The sequence below is a fragment of the Onychomys torridus genome, chromosome 5 (genome assembly GCF_903995425.1).
Source record: "Onychomys torridus chromosome 5, mOncTor1.1, whole genome shotgun sequence".
NCBI classification, from domain to species: Eukaryota; Metazoa; Chordata; class Mammalia; order Rodentia; family Cricetidae; genus Onychomys; species Onychomys torridus.
Window position 1 is genome coordinate 81509478 of NC_050447.1, and position 14613 is coordinate 81524090.

A 14613-nucleotide genomic window follows, 5' to 3' on the forward strand; every position below is an offset into this window, starting at 1 on the left:
TTCCTATTATATAAATCCAAAGTATAAAGAACTGTTAAGCTTTGCACTCATAACTGTATTAGTTGCCTTTTTCACTGCTGTGACCAGAAAATGGGGTTAAATTCTGCAGACTGAACAGGAATTTATTTTTTTCTTTTTGAGACAGGGTTTGTCTGTGTAGCCTTGGTTGTCCTGGAACTCCCTTTGTAGATCAGGCTGACCTCGAACTTAGAGAAATCCACCTGTCTCTGCCTCCCGAGTGCTGGGATTAAAGGAGTGTGGTGCCACCACCACCTCCGCTTGAACAGAAATTTAGGGCTAACTTTGTAGTCATGAGCACATTAGCCCAGACTAAGGTGGAAATTCTCTGGACCAGTGACACTGAATCAAAGGTGAAACCACTGCAGCTGTGGATGTGGCCCAGTAGCAGAGCTCTTGCATGGGGTGCATTTAAGGCCTTGGTTTTGATCTTCAGCCCATAAAGTAACTAACACAGGAGAAATGGCTACATGCTCTACAGTGTTTATTCCTCTACATCAAGAGAACATTTTTTTGAAATGGGTATATTGTGATATATGCATGTTTGTGTGTGGGAGTGTGTGTGCACATGTGGAGGCCAAAGGTTTGTGTAGAGTATCTTCTTCTATCAGTCTCTGCCTAAATTTTTGAAATAGGGTCTTTGACTAAACCTGGAACTCACTGATTTGTTAAGACCGTCAGGCCAGCAAGACCCCAGGATCCTCCTGTCTGTCTAGTCAGGGCTACGACTACAGGCACTGGCCGCCATTACCCACCGCCCACCCAACTCCATGGCTCTTTTTATGTGGTGTCCTTGTGGGATCTGAACTCAGGTCCTCACGCTTGCACGGCAAACATTGCACTAACTGAACCATCTATCAGCCCCAAGTTGTTTCTTTTTGTCCTTTTCCCACTTCAAATGCTGCATGGCGAAGAGATGCCATGCATTCTTTTTTTAAGTATTAAAGAAATGTACTTATTTAAAACATTCATTTGCCAGCATGGTGACACACACCTGTAATCCCAGGATTTGGGGGGCAGAGGCAGAGGGACTCAGGTTTATGTAGTAGGACTGAAGGGACACTGGCCCACTTGAGCATGGGGCTCTGGCAGGCCTTGCCCTCCCCCCCCCGCCCCCAGTCCCTCTGCCTTGCTAAAAACCATTAGATTACATTCTTGAAGCTAGCCACCAAGGTCTGTTCCCTTATTTGGCCACTTCCTCCTCCTGAGGATGACTACCAAGTCCAGCAATCGAAGCTCCCTTTGGCTCTCCTAGTTAACACCCAATTAAAATGAAGTACCTCATCCTAACACGGGGTTCCCCCTTTCCCTTTATAAACCGCCATTTGCCTGTGTGCCATGTTGGTCTCCCCTCTATCCAGAGGCAGTCCTTTGTCCCTCCAGGACAAATATCCCTGCCCTTCTCTTTCCCCCTTCTCCCTTCTCCTCTATCTCCTTTACCACCACATCCTAGCCCATTCTATCACAGACCTCCCCACTTCTTCCTCTTAAAACTACACCTGGAAGGCCATTGGCTGCTGTTTTCTGTCTGAGTCGGAAAGCAGCCACTTCAACTTTTCTTCCCCGCTTAATAAAGGATCTCTCTATGGAAACAGGTGTCTGGGTGTGTTTTGTGCCTAATCTGGGGTGTGGAAGGAAGCCCTCTGCTGTGTGGGAGTCCCTTTCAACAACAACAAAAATAAACAAACATATGCCACAGTATGGATGCCAGAGGACAAGTTCTGGGAGTAGAGAAACCTTGTGGGTTCCAGGGATTGAACACAGATCATCAAAGACATTTAAAACCATGTCACATAAAAGGATATTGTAGCCACTGGTAAAAATTTGAAACCTAAGACACAATGTATACCTTACCGTGGGCTGTACCCAGTAAGAGCTCAGGTGCCAGGTAATCTGGAGTTCCTAGAATCCGTCCGTCATCTGCTGGGGCTGCCCCTCTTCTCACACTCTTTGGAGTTCTGTACGATGTTCCCAACTTGACCTGATTTCCTGGAGTCTGCTAATTCAAGAAGAGTTCAAGACACAACAAATATATTTCTTTTAGATGACCAAAAGCATTGAAACAACAACAACATAGGCCTCTAGGTATAAAAGATGCATCCAAATACAAGGTATTCTGTCTTAAGAAAAGTATCTTCACAGCCTGAATGGATACAAAGAATAAGAAAAGCCATGGCTGACAAATGATTGAATTATTAAGACAACATGTAAGGTAAATGTATCACCTCTTGTATTAAGTGGTACTGAAAGGGTTTTAATGTAATTGTTGCTTAACAACAACCTTTTGAAACAGGTATGAGGGGCTTTTATCCCTTACAAGCAGTTGGAAAATAGGGTCTGAGGTTAAGGGAAATCTAAACCCTTAAAGGAAAACATAAATCTTATAACTAAATTTGAAGCTTAATCTCACTCTTTTTTTTTTTTTTTTTAAGATTTACTTATTTATTATGTACACAGAAGAGGGTGCCAGATCTCATTACAGATGGTTGTCAGCCACCATGTGGTTGCTGGGAATTGAACTCAGGACCTCTGGAAGAGTAGTCAATGCTCTTAACCTCTGAGCTATCTCTCTAGCCCGCTTAATCTCTTTATAATGCACTTTTAAAGGAATAAAAGAAATGGAATTTTTGGTTTATACAAGTATAGAAAATAAAGACTAAATAAATATATATGCTGTTGAAGGATAACATAGACTTCAATTTCGTATTTCAAAGTACTGTTAAGATAGTGAAAATATGTATTTTCTTAGAAAAGCATAGTTATGTAACTTAAGAATACACATTACTATCAGCATTACATTTATACATGAAAAATTTTCAATATCTATAGAACAAAACTGTATAATTCATACCATATAAACTGAGAGGCAAGTGTGTGTCTTAGGTTATCACTCTAACATTCAAAGAATAAAGTGCTAACAAACTGTAATATACCTGATGTGACATACAGGATCTTCCTTTCTGAGTAGGGGTCACAGCCATGGGATATGAGCCACTGTAATCACAGGAAATGTCCATAGCATCTAAAGAAGTTATGCTCATCTTGGATGGTTCTGAATTATAGGATGCATTAATATGACTGTTAAAGCTTCGAAAAGCTACGGCATTTGTTTTACATGATAATGGTTTCAATGCTTTTGAAGAGGAAGCTAACGTTTGGCTATTGTCTTGGATAGAAGCATGACAATCATCTTTTGGCAAGGAGTTTTCTTGGTACTTTGGTAATACAGGTAGATCTTCAATATTTGATTCTTCAAAAGAGCATTCTTTGTTGCTTTTATCTGGTTCTGAGGTCTGAATTTCTAGTGAACTTTCCACCATAGAAATTCCAGGAAAAGATGAATCTGAATCCACGCAGACAGTTTTAGGAGCGCTATCCTCATCAGAACATACAAAATTAGAATTACTCAGGCAGCCCTTCTTACTGGTCATTTCACAATCTTCATCTAGTTCAGACAGAAGGTTTTTTGCTATCATTGGTATATGTAATTTTTCTGGGGTTTGTTTATCAGTAAAATAGGGGACAATGTTCTCCTTATTAGCAGAGTCATTTTGCTGACTTCTGTATGCTGATAGCCTAAGATTCTGGACTTCAGCTGTTATGCCTGTGTTTTGATTTGCATAGCAACCTATCATTTCCTTACTATGCTTACACTCTATACAGTTTTTTTTACTTTGTATAATTTCCTGACAAGGACTAGAGTCAACCAATTGAAAACTTCTTTTAAAATTTCTTTTACCAAGGTGTTCTTCAGACATGTCACTAGACTTTATAGCCCACTGATGGTTCTGAGGGAATCCAGACTGTCTCATGTCAATGATCATGTTCTCATCATTTATATCCAGTTCTCTCGCTTCACAAGAGATTTCCTCGGAGAAGCATTTTCTAGGGAGGTTCACATGGTGGCTTCCAGGGGCAGGAATGGCACTACTGTCATGAATGGGAGAAAGCGCTAATTCAGGACCTGTTTTTATCTTAGTGGCATCTGTAGATTTTGTATAAAGCAGTTCAAGTGCATTCCAGCTCATCATTGTACAGCCAGATGCCTTGGTACTTTCCTAAAAGGAGGAAAAAGCTATTTTTAGTTATAAACCTTAGATTCTTTAAAAGCTTCTAATCTATGACCACTTTTACATGAGATAAGTAATCCAATGAACTAGTATGCTGCCATTTTTGTTTTTAAGTGAAGCAGAATAATTATGATAATAGAGAATAAAAACAGTCATTGTATAAGCTTACTATACTACATATAATAACATTGTTTCGAATGAAACATTGGTCAAAATTTAAATAAATTATATCCTGATACTTATTTGGATACCATATACATATTAAACAAGAAAAATTAATAGAATATATTTAGACAAACTTAAGGGTAGGGCTATATTATAAATACATTGTCTATTTTGCAATAGGGGTATGGTGATTCTGTTTAAAATTGCAAAAATCCAAGAGCTTAAAATCTAGTTACTGAAAAGTTAGAGGCCAAAAATAATTACTGTAAACTTGTATCACTATGTAAACAAATAGTTTTAAGTATATCCATCTATTTGGCTAACAACTGCCCTGGAATAGACACTTTTAAGGACACATCCCTATTAACTGTATGGTCTAAAAGTTATTTCTGAAGAATTTCCATTTCATTAAATGGGAAATTGGTGAGAAACATTACAGGAAACATTATGAGCTTTAAACTTATGTAGGTAAACAACAAACACAATTATCCACAGAAAGAAATTAAAAAGCCTGCCAGGAAGCCAAACATTTTCTATTGGTTTACTACAATACTTAATCACTCATCATACATTAAGCAAGACTAATATCACAACTGAATGAAAAATGAAATAAAGATATTAAAAGAATTTGACAGAATATCCAGAAAAATGAAGTTTTTATAATATTTCGTCTGTACCCATGTAACAATGCCATTTCCTTACAGGCTTTATATGGAAAGGCATGGGGTTGCTATCATGGGTTTCCCGTGTCTAGCTTTGGCTTACATAGACTTCCTCCTAACCTGGCAGTCTTTTTCCCATTTGGGACTACTGTGGCACTCTGATTCCACACTGGATGCGAAGGTTCGAGACTGACTGCTAGTACTTGATGTGCCCAGCCTCTTCCTGCACTGGAGTAGGTTAGAAGTCAGGCATTTCACTGGTGGGTCTAGATTGCATGCAACTCTTTCAAGGCCTGTAGGGCAAAGAAAATACTTGTTTATTTTCACAGCTATTAATTCTTTATGAAACCTGACTCTTTCCAGATAATTGTATTATATATTACATAGAATAACTATTTTTATTGGGGTGCATTGTTGAGATATGCTATAAGGTTAGAATGTTACTAGATTTATTCAGCTCAGTATGTTTAATTAAAACTGTAGCAGTACTAGAGACATTGAAATTTATAATGCTCATCAGTGTGAATTACAGAAAGCCATAGGCATCTGCTTTTTTTTTGCAATGCTCAGGATTATACCCATGACCATGTACACATTTAAAAAAACACTCTACCAAAGTGTGTGTGTGTGTTTGTGTGTGTGTGTGTTTGAGTTAGAGGCCAGAGATCAGCCTGGGGCAGTTTCAGGCACCATGTATCATCATCATCTTTTTATATGTATTTTCTGAATTTTAATTGATTTTTATTTTATATGTATAGGTGTTTGCTTGCGTATGTGTCTGTGTCCCATGTGTGTGCCTAGTACCGGTGGAGGTCGGAAAGAGTGTTAGATACCCTGGAACTGGACTTATAGACAGTTGTGAGCTGCCATGTGGGTACTGGGATTTGAAGCCAGATCCTCTGGAAAAGTAGCCAGTACCCTTAACTTCTGAGTCATCTCTCCAGCTTCCACTTTGTTTTTTTTGAGATAAGGTTTCTCATAGGCCTAGAGTTAGCCAAGCAGGATAGGCTGGATGGTCAGTCAGCTCAAGGAACTCTGTCTCTGTCTCTTTAGTTCTGGGATTACAAAAGTGCACCATCATGCCTGGCTTTTTCAAGTGGTTTTGCAGACAGAATAAAGGTCCTCACTTTACTTTCAATTAGACACAAGTGTGGTGATATTTTGTTTGTGCTCTAACAAATAAAGCTTGCCTGGAGATCAGAGTGCAGAGCTAGCCACTAGAGGCCAGGCAGTGGTAGCACACACCTTTAATCCCAGCATGTGGGATCTCCTGCCTTAGATCCCAGTACTTGGGAGGAAGAAACAGGAAGTGATAAGGCGGGGCGGAGACAGGAGCTTGGCCCCTTTCATCTGAAGATTCCTAGATGTAAGAAGTCTTTCTAGTGGCCGGCTGCTCTGCTTCTCTGATCTTTCAGCTTTCACTCTGATATCTGACTCTGGGTTTTTATTAAGACTAATTAGAACTTGTGCTCCACACAAGATAGTTGTGTCTTACCAAGGATGTAAGCGTCTAAAGATTTTGTATGTCTATAAAAATGCACACTGAGGAGGCTTGAATGAGAATGGCTTCCATAGACTCCTGTTTGATTAGCCGGCCCCAGCTGGTGGAACTGTTTGGGAAGGACTAGGTGTGGCCTTAAAGGAGGAGGTGTGTCACAGCGGCAGACTGAGGTTTCAAAGGACATTTCCAGTATGTTCTTAGCTTCTTGTTTGTGGATAAAGATGTGACCTCTCAATTGTTGCTCAAGCCACCTACCCCTGTGTGTTAGCTCTGCCATCATGACCTCTAACCTCTAGAACTGGCAGCCCAGCTAAACTCTTAATCACTTTTATTAACTTGCCTTGGCCATGGTGTTTTATCACAGCAAAAGAAAAGTAACTAAACATATGTATCTTGTTTCCTTTCTTCAAAAGGATGGACATGACATTAAACTCCAGGAAATTAGTTTTGTAACATAGTAATAAGCATTACATTTTATAACTAGGAAAAGAATTTCAAAGTCCATCTAATCCAACTTAATTTCTCATACACAAATCCTCTGGCGGATCAGGTTGGCCTTCAGCTCAGAGATCCACCTGCTTGTGGTGCTGTGATTGAAGGTGTGTGCCACAATACCCGGCATTTTCTTTTAAATGCAAAAACTACAATTACTTTCAAACCAGTTGTGGTGATACATACCTGTAACTTTAGTACTCAGGAGGCTGAGGCAAGAACATGAAATGTAAAGGCCAACCTGGGCTATTAGCTCAACATTAGCCCAGACAACATATTGAGAACTTGTCTCAGAACATCTACAAAACACCAAAACAGGGAACAAGAAAACCTCAACCTCTATTTTGAGTTTTTAAACTTAAACTACCTCAAAACCTTTTGGAAATAAGGTTATAAAGACAAACATTTTATCTGTTTCATATAAAACATCCATTGACCCAAGTATAGCAAAATTCACCCAACCATCATTCCAATATTATAGGTAATTGAGTATGATTATTAGCAAGACAGTTTATTCTGTGGGATTTATAAAATCTACTGTAATCATTTATGTAATAAAATAAAGGAGTGCCACAGACTGTCTGAATATTGGCTTTTTTAAGTTATTAAATTGCTACTAGGAATTTAAAATTTTGAAATATCTTTGTTCTTTAAAGCACATATTTATTGTAATAAAACACTCTTTTATACTTACATGACTTTAGTAGTCCGCTAGAGTGAGAAGTAGGCTCCTTCTGATCTATGGACATGGTTGTAGAGTCTTGATCTTTTTCCCCAAGTGGTGTGAACTATCAAAAAGCAAATTATTTGGGGTCAGTGAGATGACCAAGGGTAAAGGCACCTCCCACTTGATGACATGACTTCAATCCCTGGGTCTCCCATATGGTAGAAGGAGAGAACTGACTTCTCTTAAGTTGTCCTCTGCTTCCATTTGCGCACTATGGTAACAAACCCACACCTACATGTGACAAAAATGTTCTAAAAAGAAAAACAATAAAAGAAAAAATTAAAACCCAATACTAAGAGATTCAACTTCAGGTGGATATAGAAAATAGATGCCATACCACCTCAGTACAAACTGCCAAAAGTAATGCCATCTCACATTTGATATTTACATCTGTGTTATTTTTATTTCAAAGCAGGTTAAAATTTTAAGTGGTAATGATGAAAAGGTTTTCCTTATTAAGTACTTACAAATCCCAAAGAACTGATGAGAGATAAGACTTGTCCTGGGGTTCGTGAATAATCTTGCTTAGGTTTAGCCATTGATGGTGTTGTAAGAATATCCATCATATTGATATCTATATATGCAAAGGAAGATATATGAATATATCTAAAACCATTGCTTATCATTGACTATATCAATAATTACATGTTCTGAAATTTGCCTCTTTTTTTTCCTTTATTGGTTTTCAGAGACAGGGATTCTCTGTAGCTCTGGCTGTCCTGAAACTCACTCTGCAGACCAGGCTGGCCTCAGACTCACAGAGATCCACCTGCCCTTGTGCCCCATGTGCTGGGATTAAAGGCGTGCGCCGCTGCCACCGCCACCACCACCAGCCTCTGCCTCTCTTTCTACATTATGAACTTTACCTACAAAACTCGCTGGTGTAGGATACATATATGCAGAGAACTTTCTGAACTGCAGAGGCAATGTTTACAACTAATTAAGTAATTGAAATCATTAAAAGTTTGAGAGGTAGAGATATAGCTCAGTGGTAGAGTGTCTTGCCTAGCAGAGCATGCACATGGCCCTGGGTTCTAGCCTTAGGACTGGAAAAAAAAGTTTTCTATAACAGTCTTGTAGAATAGGTAGAATACAGGAAAATAACCCAGAATGCTACCAGCTTTTTAAGAAACACTGGGGAAGGGGGTGGCTTGAGAGATGGCTCAGAGGTTAAGAGCACTGACTGCTCTTCCAGGAGTCCCGAGTTCAATTCCCAGCAACCACATGGTGGCTCACAACCATCTGTAATGAGATCTGGCACCCTCTTCTGTCTACATAATAAATAAATAAATCTTTAAAAAAAAGAAAAAAAGAAACACTCAGTCACTAATTATCAGTTATTTCAATACAAGTAACTGCCACTGCTGCTGGCTACTCATCAAAATGAGATTGTAAGACCTTATTAGTGAGCGCATCCACACTCCTTCATTGTATGATATAAACTACAATGAAATTGAGCTAAGAGCTTCCTCCCTGCTGGCTAGCCCTCATAGTACCAGAGGGTGCTGGGGGGTTGCTGAGGGAGAATTATCATTAACAATTTTATACAGCTGCAGAGGCAAGTATGTTATAGGGTAATTCACCATTCTCTGAGTGATTTAAGTCCTGCTCTGAGGGAGAAAATCCTTGTCTGAGACTCTAAACTCAGACAAAAGTCCATGTTTGGAAATGTCATGGAGCCTGGGAAAGGGAAGTCCCTACTGCTCTAATTTTGACAAATGGATCTGATGTACTTATCAAATTGCCTTCAAAATAATTATGTTCCTATCCATAGATCCTTGTTGCTGTCAGTTCTGGCTAGAGCAGTTTATTTGTGTAGTGGGCTCAGTAATTACAGATGCTCATACCTGATCAAAGTGATGAGAATAGGTGACTACTGAATGCCCAGCATGACAAGGCCATTTCTGTCACATATCCTGCCTCCAAGGTGCAGAGTACATCACAGAAGGGGCAGGAAGTGTGCAAGAGCTGGAGAGTGAGGTGAGATGGGTGTGGAATGTTGACTTACAGGAGTCACTGTAGTATTATTGAATTCAAGTCAGCTGTGATCACCTGATGAAGACCCACATAAGACTAGGCCCACCAACATCATGAAATGGGGTGGGGAGGGGTTAACAAGGTCTTCCCTTCCTGAGGATCCATATGCAACTAATGGTTTCTAGGAGAGGAAGACACATTTTCTTCAGGGATGTAGCCACTGGGAAGGTCCCACATTCCTGTAAACAACTCTACTGTAACTAACTGGGCATTTAAGAAAACACAAAAGCGTTAGTGGGACTAATTAGGTAGAGGAAGGGGATCCGTGGAAGTAGGATGACAGGGTAATGTGTGAATATTGTCAAAATACATTAAAAACATGTGTGAAAAAAATTACTGTTATCTGTTAGACCTAAAAATTACAAGCTCTGAAGTTAAGCAAGATGATTTTTGTTATAAATAAAGTACTGGGGGTGGGTGGGTGGGTGGGTGGGAGAAATAAGGAGTTAATTCAATTATGGTCCTTTTGTATCAACTCGTATGTTAAGCTTAGGTCAAGAGAAAATTTATCTACTTTATTAGTATGTCTCAATAATGTACAGTATTTGTAGTGGTTTGAATAATATATTTTTCATATATTTGAATGCTTAGTCACCATGGAGTGGAACTGTTTGGAAAGATCAGAAGGAGTAGGGGGTGTGGCACTGTTGGGAGTAGATGTCTCCTTGTTTAAGGAAGTGCGCCACTTCGGGGTAGGTTCTGAGGTTTCAAAAGCCCACGCCAGGCCCAGTGATCTGCCTGCAGATCAGGGTGTAAAGCTTTCGGTCACTGCTCCAGTGCCTGTCTACACACAGCCAAGCTCCGTGCCTGTCTACACACAGCCAAGCTCCCTGCTGTGATGATAATGGACTCACCCTCTGAAACTGTCAGCAAGCCCCCAGTTAAATGCTTGTTCTTAAATGAGTTGCCTTGATTGTGGTGTCTCCCACAGCAATAGAGCAGTAACTAAGAGTACTTTAAAATAACTCAACATTGAATACAGTATTTTTATTATTTTACTTAGATGAAAAAGTGAGAAGTCTGTTTTATATATAAATTCTGTTCTACATGTAAGTCTTTAAGGGTGTATTAACCTGCGACACATGTTCTTGGGAAGCTGACGCAGTAAGATTGCTGAGTTCAAGGTTAAAGGAAGGCCGTCTGAAAACGTTATACTTCAAGTCTGGACATACCAATTTCATTTGTCTAACACCCATGAAGCGGTAAAAAACGAAAGTAATAATAGTCTTTTCAGCCTCACTTTATGACCCAAATGACTTAAACTTACCATTACTATCATCCTTACATAGTTATCTACTAACTAATTAGGAATTTGGTTTGTTTCACAATTTAAAAATGTTTAGATTATAAGAAAGCTATTATGGTGAACATACTATATATTATAAAACACCCCCAATTGAATCTCACATAGAATCTGCAATCAAATATTAGTTCTGAGGCAAGATGTGTGAAAAATCACATGAAGTGGGATTAAGAAGACTTCATCAGCTAATACTTTTAGCTAATTTAGGAATAACTGTAGACCTGTATGTATTTTCAAATACTTGCAATTTCAGAGTTTACAATTTTTAGTTCAATTTTATATTACTCTTCATTAATTAAACAAACCTTTTGAAAAAGCTGGGTGTAGTAGCACATGCCTGTTTCCCAATGCTCAGGAGGCAGAGGGAGAGATAGGACTGTCACAAGTTCAAGGCTAACCTGGTCTTTATAGTGAATCCCAGGCTAGTCAGGGCTATAGAACAATAACAGGCCTCAAAAACCCAAAACCAAGGGCCAGTGAGGTGGCTCAGTGGGTAAGGGTGCTCACTCCCCAAGCCTGGGGACCTGAGTTTGATCCCTGGAACCTAAGTAAAAGTGGAAGGATAGAACTACTCCACAAAGTTGTCTTCTGACCTCCACACATGCCATGCATGCCTCTATCTCCTATCATGCACATATACACAGTAATAATAAAAAACATTCCAAAAGCAAAACAAAAAAATTCTCCCCTTTCACACAGTGCTCTTGGTGTGTGCATCTGTGTTGTCGGAGGGCAAATCTAGAGCCCTGCATATGCTAAGCAAGCATATGCCCTAGGGCCACTTGTAATGCACTGTCTGGTACAGCCCTCATTTGTGTGTGCGTGTGCGCCTTAAAGCCTTTACGTTAGCGCACAGAGGCCTGGATGTCATCACAGCATCTTCATACATTGTGCTGTTACACACTGTTCTTCCTTTCCCTCTTCCAGCATCACTTTCATGTCTTCTCATCTCCTCTCTTTATCATCTATACTTCTTTTAAAGAAGATTTATTTTTATTATGTGTACATGGGTGTCTGTGTGTATGCAAGCCCAAATGTACATGTTTGCTTGTGTAGGCCGGAAGAGGGCACCAGATCCCCTAGAGTTGGATTACAAACTGTGAACCATCTGAAGTCTGTGCTTGGAACTGAACTCTGGTTTTCTGCAGCAAGTGCTCTTAACTGCTGAACCATCTTAGCAGCCTGGAGGGGACCAGCCTCCTCACTTATTTACCCCACCTATTCTTGAGGATGGAAGGATAAATAAATAAAAAGTTAGAAATAGAGGGGAGAGAAACAAAGAGAAAACACAGGACAGACTCAGGTGGGCCTGTATCCTCATCCAATGGCCCAGAACTTTATTCCAAAGGTCTATTTATAACAATGCTAAGGGGTGGAGCAAAAGACACCCTCCTCCCCCTTGCTAGTTAGACCCTTACAAACACCTGGTACCAGGCCTGTGGTCCAATCAACCTCTTATGCAGTCCTGCTGGGTACAGCCACTAGGAAGCCTAGTGGGCTCCAACAGGTCCCTCTTCTTTATATTTTAAAAGAAAAAATTCTTGATGCAACTACATCAAACTTAAAGACTAACAGGTTAACATAATTCTAATATAAATATTGCCATGCATAGTTACAATTTTCTCAATCATACATCTTAAAGCAAGTTCTTAATATTTCTTGCTAACAAAACATAGGATAAACTTCTGATGTATACATCTTAAACTTAAATACAACTTAACTTCAAACCATGGTGCATCAATATCAATAGGTTAACATAATTTCTACAAGCTTACTCTCAACCTGCAAACCTACTCTCAACCTACCAGCCTACTCTCAACCTACAATTTAGAACTATATAAAAAATAACATTAATTCACTCAAGTAACATGAAAATGCATAAGTAAATTCAAACTGTCCCATTGTAATGAAATCATTACTGTCCATTTTATTTTTTAAGTTCAAAAAGAATTCTGGTACCATTTCTAAAAGTTCCTTTGAGCGCTCATAGTCAGGGCCTGGCTTGTCAGCTGTCCTTAAGTCTGTGTATAGCTGTCAGAATCGTAATGACTGAAACAAACTGTTCCAAATAGAAGTCCCACAACCAAAACTTCTCAGTTCAAGCAAGACTCTCTGAAACCTCTGCTTTCAGCTACTGCTGTGCTTTGCTGTCTGTAGCCTTCCGTAACCAGTCCCGGACCAGGCTAGAGAGCTTCACCTCATTGCCACACAGGCTCAAGGCTCCTTCAGCTGCCATGAGCTGAAACTGTCGCCTTCCCACGGCAACCCCAGCTTTGGGATGAAAACTATCACCTGCACTGCTGACAGTCCAATTGCTCAGCAAACCTGGTCTGGAATCCTCCGTAGCACTCAACAGTTTTCGCAGTTTTGGTTTGGCTGTTCAGTCTGGAGCACTCAGCAGTTCCCGCGTGTCTCAGCTGCAGTCTGGTCTCTGCCCTCTCTGCTGTTCAGCTTTCCTGAGGCGACGAAAACCACAGGTCTCTCTCCCTTTTTCGAGGTAGCATCTCAAAGGTTGCAGAATCTTGCTGCTCACCTTTCCTGCAGCGTGGCATCTCTGCAGGGCTTTCCAAACTGCTGCTTGTCGCTAGCCTCTCTTGTGACTTAGCTTGTTCATTTTTCACCGTGGCAGAAAGCTTGCAGACCCTCGTGCATCTGCCATCTGCACAGTGTTGATGCCTTGAGGGTTTCAGCTTCTGAGACCTTCTGGCTGCTATTTTATGAAGCTGGCAGTCTCTGGAGCTGTTTCTTGTTATTGGTGGCTTTCTGGAACTGCCAAGTCCACAGTCCAGCATTGGACATTGCTCTCTGAGTCCCAGGTTGGGAAAACCTACTCTAGATTACTTTTTTCACTATATCCTTAAGCCTAAGGCCTATATATTCTAAACCTACATTTCTTTGACTCACTTTATACTAAATCTATGACCTATTTAAACCTACATTCTATCATTCAAGCCTACATAATAAACTTATATTCTATAGGACTACTCTAGCACTTTTTCAAACATCAAACTTAGCAAACACCTAAAAGAAATATATTACTTCTTTTTTTTTTTTTATGTGTTTTAATTTTATACATCAGCCATGGGTTCCCCTGTCCTCCCCCCTCCCGCACCCATCCCTACCCTTCCCTCAGCCCCTCCCGTTCATTCCCATGTCCTCCAGGATCAAGACACTCCTGGGGATTCATTTAAACCTGGTGGATTCAGTACAGGCAGGTCCTGTCCCCTCCTTCCAGGCTGAGCATGTGTCCTTTGTAAGCCCAAGGTTCCAAACAGCCAGCTCATGCACTAAGGACAGGTCCTGGTCCCACAGCCTGGATGCCTCCCAAACAGTTGAAGCTATTCAATTGTCTCACTTATCCAGAGGGCCTGATCTAGCTGGGGGCTCCACAGCCTTTGGTTCATAATTCATGTGCTTCCATTCGATTGGCTATTTGTCCCTGTGCTTTCTGCAATCTTGGATTCAACAATTCACACTCTTACAGTCCCTCCTCTTTCTCAACAGTTGGACACCTGGAGCTCCACCTGGGGCCTGGCGGAGGATCTCTGCATCCACTTCCATCAGTTATTGGATGAGAATTCCAGCACGACTGCTAGGGTGTTTAGTCATCTGATCACCAGACTAGGTCAGATCAGGCT

At 40.3% G+C, this 14613-nt stretch overlaps 1 protein-coding gene across 1 annotated transcript in view; it reads right to left on the reverse strand.

Moving 5' to 3' along the window:
- Positions 1 to 14613, reverse strand: part of Mastl (microtubule associated serine/threonine kinase like) — a 38343-nt gene that overhangs the window by 10909 nt on the left and 12821 nt on the right. The window contains exons 5-9 of the mRNA XM_036186885.1: positions 8103 to 8209; positions 7603 to 7696; positions 5036 to 5208; positions 2952 to 4076; positions 1873 to 2014 (exon numbers count right to left, since the gene is read on the reverse strand). Coding sequence (XP_036042778.1) covers positions 1873 to 2014; positions 2952 to 4076; positions 5036 to 5208; positions 7603 to 7696; positions 8103 to 8209 — 1641 coding nt within the window. The remainder of the gene's footprint in view (positions 1 to 1872; positions 2015 to 2951; positions 4077 to 5035; positions 5209 to 7602; positions 7697 to 8102; positions 8210 to 14613) is intronic.